This window comes from Apis dorsata, unplaced genomic scaffold (assembly GCF_000469605.1).
Source record: "Apis dorsata unplaced genomic scaffold, Apis dorsata 1.3 scaffold_172, whole genome shotgun sequence".
NCBI lineage: Eukaryota > Metazoa > Arthropoda > Insecta > Hymenoptera > Apidae > Apis > Apis dorsata.
In genome coordinates, this window is record NW_006263460.1 from 651,675 (window position 1) to 660,104 (window position 8,430).

An 8,430-nucleotide genomic window follows, 5' to 3' on the forward strand; every position below is an offset into this window, starting at 1 on the left:
CGTTTCGGTGTCACGCTTCGTTCCTCGCCTTCGAATCGCATCGCGTTTAATACCGATACCGGTAATGCACGATGCATCACCGACTCGCACGATTTCCAACGAGGATACGTATGGAAATCGGCCGAACTCGTCGATAAGTCAACCGATGGTTATGTGCCGCGGTTACAGACGATTACCAATAACCAGCCGACTAGCCGGTGCGCGACAATCTACGACACGGAACGGCGAGTTTAATCGATTACAATCTGACAACGTTGCTCGCATCTTTGTCGCTCTCGCACGCGAAAAATTCCGCGAATTTTTCGGATTTTCATGGCCAGTCGAACGAATCGAATGGAACTATTAACGTTATTTGCTTGATGAAGGCCTGTTCGTTTATTTGGAGATGTATGCTATTGGTTTTGCCAGTGAATTTTCTACGTTTTAAAATTAAACTATCCTGGTTCCATATGAAAAATTTATATAATAATTATAACATATTATATAAGTATATAATATAATCATTTTATATATATATATTATAATTTATATAATAACTAAAATTAGTAAAATTAATCGTTATATGTGGTAAATTATTAAGATAGAACATTTGATTTTATCGAATGAACCTCGTATTTCGTGTATTTTTTTTGTTATTGTTATTGTTTGTTGATTGTTATAATAATATTATATATTAAATAAGCATTGAGCAACGTTCTGTTACGGAGTGTAACTTTGGTATTAATGATTAGAATCGATGGAGACTTGCCAAGGTGATTTGATGTTAACAAGGGGTTCAAACTCAAAGGCATCAATCTCCTTCACTGATTGATGTATCCAGCTACGGATTTATGACATGCCATTATTATTGACTGTCCAGAAGCGAATGCCTAGTTATTCATCTGCGTGTCTGCACGTCTGCGATCATAAAGCAATCTCTAGACTCTGCTTTCGACAATTAGAAAGATTAGAAATACACAACGAATTGCGAATCATTAAACACGACATTGACGATGATAGAATCAAATTTAAACAAAAATACATCCTACACATCCTATACATTTTCTAAAATAATTTATTTAAAAAAAAATATTCTATGAATTTGGAAATAATTATATAAGATCTATTGTCTATACATTAGTTTGTCTCTTTATCGCGAAATTAACTCAAGATAGATAATCGATCTGTTTTACAAATAATTTTTTTGCAAATTCATCCAAGTGTATACTTAGTTAAAAAAAATTTATGCTTCGCGCAAAGCAATTATTTTTTTCTCGTTCTCGAAAAAAGAATTTTTCATGCATTTCGATAAGGATTCTCGTTTGGTTCATCAGACATTATTATTCATCAAGTGGATGATCGTGCAAGATTTTTTATCAAAATAATTTCAATTGTAAATTCGTGCCCGTACACTTGACACGAATTCATTGGCTGGCTAGAGGGGACGATCATCGTCCGATTCCTAAGAGGAATTTTAACGACGATGGTTTTGTTGATTTCGTTCCTTCTTCCTCTTTCTTTCTTTCTTTCTTTCTTTCTTTCTTTTTTTTTTTTTTTTTTTTTTTTTTTTTTTGTTACCAGAGATCCAACCGTGACGTTTGATGCATTCACCGCGCCACTAGGCGCGACTTTCTTCTATATACTTCAGAATTCCGAATGTACCGCGTTTTCATCTTGGCATTCTTTGTGGCCAATGGTGTATAAAATGAATGCTTCGAGGTTTTCTGCTCTGTCATACGGTTATTCGTACGCTGTTGCGGTTTTCAATCCTATACTCTGCTCTTTAAATATTCATACGCGTATGGAAACTTTGTGATACGTTGCAATTTGTCGTGCGTGAAAAATGAAGGAAAAATTTTGTTTGTTATGGACACTTGTATACATATATATATATATATACAAATGCGTTGTAAAATATAGAAAAGTAAGAAAAATTTCTTCTTTGCAATTTTCTATTTATCAAGTAACAATTATAATTTTTTTTTTTTTAATTGTTCGTTGATTCATCTTTTCTTTATTATTTAATCCCAAGCTTCAACGATAGAAGTTTCAAAAGCAGAGAAGATTCAATAATACTTGTTGTTGCTTATTGCCTACAGATAGATTTGATTTATAGGAAACGTGTAATTACAATCGTTTCACTTGTCTGCCCGCGGATGCCTTGAAATTACGGTTCTTGTTAAATCGATATCTTCTGACAGAAACAAGCGACAGTTAGTTTGCTCCTGTCGTCGAGCATACGTGATGCTCGTGAGGATACAATGATGTTCTTGATTGATCACGCAATGGGTTCTTGGATTATCAATACAAATTTACTGGTTCCTTCGACTATATTCAATGAATATTCCTTAAATTCCAAGGGGGGAAGAGTTATATCCCCTCTTGGGATATATTTTGAGATTAAACTCTTTGAAACTTTATGACGTATTTTACTTTATGACGTTTTATTTTTCCAAACGGTAAAGTGCATTTCTCGGAAAGAAATCGAAGAAATCGTTTGAAGGATGTTGAATTAACTCGGTGGTGGGAGGAAAAAGAATAGAAAAGAAGATGAAAAACGAATTTCGTATTTTTGATGTATCAAAAGTAAATATAAAATTTAATATCAAAGCATCGATGACTTGTTCCTGAAATTTAATTTGCGCCAGAAATAAATAAAAGTGATTCGAACATAATCTTGTAAACCCAAAAATTACGAATAGTTACAATGATACAAATTAATATACAAAACGTGTAATCCGAAAAAATGATCAAAATTTCGAAAAATTTTTAGAATCTATCTACGATTCACAAGAAAAACAAAACATTTCTTCTTTGTAAAGCAATCACTTTGTATTAAATTATCCTTTAAAATCTCAAGATCTAAAAAAAAAATTTTTCATATAATAAATAGACTATAATCTATAATCAATTATTTTATCTTTTAGATTATTAAATTCACTTATTAGAACAACAATTTGAATTTATACATCAATTTTCTTATTTACAATTTTAAATTTAATCAATTCGACATTTATTACAATATTTTGATTTCGTGATATTATTCAAGAAAGAACATTTCAAGGTTTTCATACTCTTTTTATTACTAATTTTTTAAAATTTAGAATAATTTTATTTATTATTTTCGAATTGATATTCTTTGTATATTTTTTTTCATTCTTCAATTTCTCCTGAAATATTGAAATTGATATACTATATAATCACCAAAAGATTCTCCCCATTCAACCACGTGATCAATTCCAGAATTAAAAAGAAATATGAAGCAAGAGCAATCTGTTCGTCTCGCAGGAGGTTAAAGACGAGGACATCGACCACTCTGCGATTCACCTTCGTGGTTCTGAAAGAAAGGAAAAAAAAAGAAAAAAAAAAGCAAGGGGTATATATCGAGATTCGTCTTTGAATCCCTTTCTTTCTACTTCCCCCTTGTCCTTGCGATTCATCTGGAAACGCACGGTGACAGACGGCTACGCGACGAGAAGAAGAAGATAAACCCGCTTTGGAATAGGGGAGGCGCGATGGTGGACGTTCCAGAGGCTGCTGCAGGCTCTGTGACGGGACACGGAGCGGGCGAATGAAGGGTGGAAAAGAAGAAAATAACTGCAAGAGGACGCGAAGGAGGAGTCTGGAAGCGGTACGCTTTGGAGACGGGTGGGAGCTACGTTTTACTCGGGCATCATGTTAGAAGAGGTACAAAGGTGTATCCGGAGGGCCTGTGACGGTGACCAAAGGGCGAAGAAGGGATCCCTCTTCTTTTCTTTTTTTTTTCGCCTTCTCTTTCCCCGAGCAAACTGTCCCCTAACGGTAGCGATGGGATCAAGCGCGTACGATATCGATCAATAATATTGAATGGCTAAGATATTTCGTAGTAATAATTTAAGTAAAGGTGAAAAATTATATAAGATAAAAATTATATATCGTTTATATATATAAAGTAAGTAAAATAAGAGTAAACTTATAGGAAAAAAATTAACGGAAAGTTCGATATAGTTATAAGAAGATATAATAAATTTTAATCAATAATGATTCGAAAAATAGTAATAGTAAAACTTGTTCTGAAAAAGAATTAAGTATATAAGAATGGACGATTATTACTCTAATTTTAAATGAAATCTCGAGTGTATTTTGGATTTGATTTTTTTTTGGATTTAGAAGCGTATATTGAACTTGATCCCATCACTACCTACCGGTCGATGCCTCACGCTTGCGCCCTGAAACCGCACCCGCATCTGCCTTGCGAGACCCCTCTGATTCTACCCGAGTTCTTCTCTTTTCTCTCTTTCCTTTTTCTTTTCTCTTCTTTCTTTGAATCGGTGATTAAAGTTCCACTCCACTTTCGTTCTTCGTTCTTATGCCTTTTCTACATCTATTTTTTTTTCTTTTTTGATTCTTTCGCTTTCTTTTTTTTCTCTCTTCCCTTTGCTTTCTTTCTACTTTCATTCTTCCGTAGTTTTTGTTCTTTCTGTTTTCTCTCTGTGGCCAGGGGTTGGAGAACTCTGAGGGCGCACAGCAAGTGCTTCCCATTGGCGGAGAGGATACATTGCACACCGACGAGTTCCACCGATTCTTCCTGACAAATTTTTTGGGATCGTGGAATTTTTAATTTGGAAATTATGATAATTCTCTGTTATTGTTGGGTAGAATGGAAAGGAATGTAGAAACAAAATTTTTTTCTTTTTTTGCCATTTATGGCTTCTCTTTCCCTCTCTTTCTCTCTAATCAAAATTATTTTCTGTAATGATATTCAGATTTTTAAAATTTGAATTTGATCAACAAATTTAAAGTTATTGCAGCAAAGTATTATATTATAATTAATAATATTGTATTAAATAAATTCTTTATTTTTTTTATAAGAAAATTTGCCCATTTTCTTTCTTCTTGTTTTTAATGATTTATAGATTTCTCTTTTATAATAAATGATAATGGCGATTCAATGCATTGTCAATTTTTTAAAAATTTTTAAAAAGGAATTATCTTATCAATATTGTATTATTACATCAAAAAGAAATAAGTCAATTTAATTTTACTTAAAAAAATAGATAAAAGAAATAGCGATAGAAACCATATCAGATATTCAAAAGATACTTTTCCCCACTTTCCACTAATTTTTCCCTTTCTGGAATAATCGAATGAAAGTCATATCCTTTCGGAATTCTTTGACTTCATCGTTTAAATATTCAAAATGAAGGAACAGTGACGCATTTGCGAAAACTATATCTCTCCGGATATAAATAAAGCATCGTGCAGACTCTCTGCAGACTAAACATACAGATGTGTACGTGCATACCGATTTATAATTCTCGTCCATCGAACGATTAAAATTAAAACCACCAGATATATCTCTCGCTCTATTGTTATATAATTAACTATATCTCGATCCGAAAGTTTGAAATAAATGCATCGATTTTATTTCGTACATGTATTTCTTTTATTTCCCTTCGCAAAGACATGGTCTATCCCTATTCTGACATTTCGATTTCCTACATACAATCTAATTTTACCTACTACACATTACTTTAAAAATATTTTACTCGTAAATTTAAGACTACGCGAAAGTAATAATGAAAATAAACTTTTTTCATACCCAGTATATGCATCTAATACAGATAAACGAATATTTCATATCCGACATTGTGTTATTATTATTTCAAACGATAACTTTTAAAAATATAGTTTCACAATTTTTCGAAGAGAAAAGAAGAAATTTATAGCAACTTAAATGAACCTTCTATCAAAATATATATATAATCGATAACACACGAGTCGATGGTTAGGTTAGGTTAGATCGGATTGAATAAGATAACATTGCCCTCCATTCATTTTCAAGCGCCCTCTATCTATAATCAAGTATAACGATAAAATTCACTCATCGTAGAAACAATATTCTGCGTCTTTCGTGAAATTGTTCGAAGATGTCTATATCTCGCACGTACGTGTAAAATAACACCGGTGCTAAGGAGATATTCGATTAAGAAGAAAACGAAGAAAATCCAATTACAGTAATAAATGAATCGTTGCAAATCAATATAGTATCGAGTATCGTCGAGCAAGGAGCGAAAACTTTTTTTTTTATAGGGAAGATAATTCCAAGGGGAAATGGATTAAGTTGAGAACATAAGTTGAAACATAAACAATGATCCCTATCCGACCGTCGAATTGAACCTCGTTATATACGGGAATAATTGCACGTTGGCCATTGTTCCACCTCCTCCTCTCACCTACTTTCATTTTTATTCGAACACGATTGATCACTCACCCATTCGGTAAATAGGTCGGTTATATAGAGAGAAAGAGAGAGAAAGATATATATGTATACGAACGGCTATATCACGTCTTTCGACGACATCTGTTACTTTAAACGTGCGGTTCTAATTCTGATCAAGTCCTCCTCCGATGCGATCATTGATTCTGCCGGGATTACCGCCGGATTAACGACGATCATTTCACCGATAATATTTTCATAGACGGTGTTTGCCTGACATCGACACGTTTCACGCGTGTCATTCACCATCTCTTCTCGTCCAATATCTCTCTCGTGATATTATTTCAACCAATTATTATTATAATTACCCGTTACTTTGTTTTCCGACAAATAATATAAACGATTTGAAAGAAAAAAAGAAATTTATCGTGGAGGATTATTGAATTTTATGAATGAAAACTTTGATAATTGATAATTGTATTCGATGAAAATTATTTTTTTATTCGATTTTATTACATCGTTTCTGAACGATCAGGGACGATGGGGCAAGTGAGAGTCTTTGCAGTTCCCCGTGAACGAGTTACCCCTTTTCTTCCCCTCCTCTTGGAGCACGTCATCCATGGCTTCGTCCACTGTTTTCCCATTTTTCACGGGATTGTTGCTAGCTAGGAGAGAAGAATCCACTCTGTCAGAATTTATGCTTCCTCCGACGGTGGACTCTCGTGGTAAATTTATCATGATATTAGGCTGTATAAAAAGAAGTACGAAAAGAAAAAAAAAAAGGGATGTGAACAGTGTGGAACAAGTTCAATTAGTATGCAACAATAGAGTTATTATATCGAGCAATCCAATAAGCAAAAGTTTTCTTCATTCCATATATATATATATTGTATTTTTCAATACATTTTATTATAAAATAGTAGTAATAATAATTTTTTTATTCGAGTTTTCAGAAAAACCATGCATTATATATTTTTATCATATTAAGATTAATAATAAAAAAAAAACGTAATCAATCATTGGTATATAACCAATTCAGCAATTCTCAACTATAGATGGATATAATGGGCAAAACTTTTTAGATTAACTTCTTCTGTTTCATTGCAGAGACCAAGATTATCACTAAGGAAGATTAATCGAATGCTATAGATCATCTTTTTATGGATTAAAAAATTATGATGACCGATACTAAAATATTGTGGCAAAGAAAATCATAAGCCAACCAAAGTTCAAGTATCTAATTAATTAATAAAAAAAAATTAAAAATTTTAAAAACTCAGAAAAGAGAAATGTATGTCATCTTTAGAAATTTTAATTATCCAAATGATCTATCTATTAGATAGATAATTTTAACATCTTAAAAATCGTTGCTTTGATCGAATCGATTAAAAAAAAAAAAGAAAAAAGATTTCGAATTTCGAAATCTCCCAAATCTTCATTTTTAATCTTTTTGTGTCTTGAATTGAAAAACGCGGATACGTAGAAAGTCTGAGTTATTAAAAATCCACACTCTGATATTTTAGTCCAAGTTAAAACGATGTAATACATATTTTTATTTAACATCTTTGTTTATGCTGCTCTTACATTTTACATTTTGAGTTCTCTGCTCGCGAGAAGCACGTTCATTTCTTAACGAGTGCTACTCCCAACATCTGTTTAAATTCTCATAAATTCTCATAAGGATATTTCGTTTTTCTCGCGGGAATAACCAACGTGTTAAAATCTTGTTAAACAGCTTTATTTATTAATCGCGCACTCTTATCTTTCGAAATCCGTAATGTCAAAGTTTTTGACAACTTTAAAACTTATTAATATGGAAATCAAAAAGGAGGAAATTCGATTAATCAATGCTGTAAACAATATGTATCAATGAGCGTACGTGTTAAAGGAGATAAGAATGAACAGAGTAAATTCAAAATTGTGCGAATTTTTAATTTACCTGCAAATTTAAAACGTTTTCTAGTCCGATAGTTGGCGGCCTCGGCCTCAACGATCTGGAAGCAAGTTGAAATTGAATATCGTTGGCATCCCGATAACTCAAACATCTCGATCGTCTTGGCACCTCCGCCGGTAGAATTCTTCGTTTTTGTTTCGGCAATTTGCTACGAGCCTGTGACAAATAGCACGTACATTCATTTTTCTTAATACTTTAAAATTTTTTTCTATCACATTCCTTCTCCACCAACTCTATCAATACTTCTCTCTTTCTCTCTCTCTCTCTCTCTCTCTCTCTCTCTCTCTCTCTCTCTCTC

At 32.8% G+C, this 8,430-nt stretch overlaps 1 protein-coding gene across 6 annotated transcripts in view; it reads right to left on the reverse strand.

Annotated features, from left to right (window-relative positions):
* Positions 1–6,650: 6,650 nt before the first annotated feature.
* Positions 6,651–8,430, reverse strand: part of LOC102671846 (potassium voltage-gated channel protein Shaw-like) — a 14,047-nt gene continuing 12,267 nt past the window's right edge. For 3 of the 6 annotated variants that reach the window (XM_031509752.1, XM_031509751.1, XM_031509750.1), the window contains 2 exons: positions 8,118–8,288; positions 6,681–6,925 (listed from right to left, as the gene is read on the reverse strand). In XM_031509752.1, the coding sequence (XP_031365612.1) occupies positions 6,710–6,925; positions 8,118–8,288 (387 nt within the window). In that variant the 3' untranslated portion in view covers positions 6,681–6,709. Of the gene's footprint in view, positions 6,926–8,117; positions 8,289–8,430 lie in introns of all 6 variants that reach the window. The other 3 variants (XM_031509753.1, XM_006614221.2, XM_006614222.2) reach the window with 2 other exon arrangements.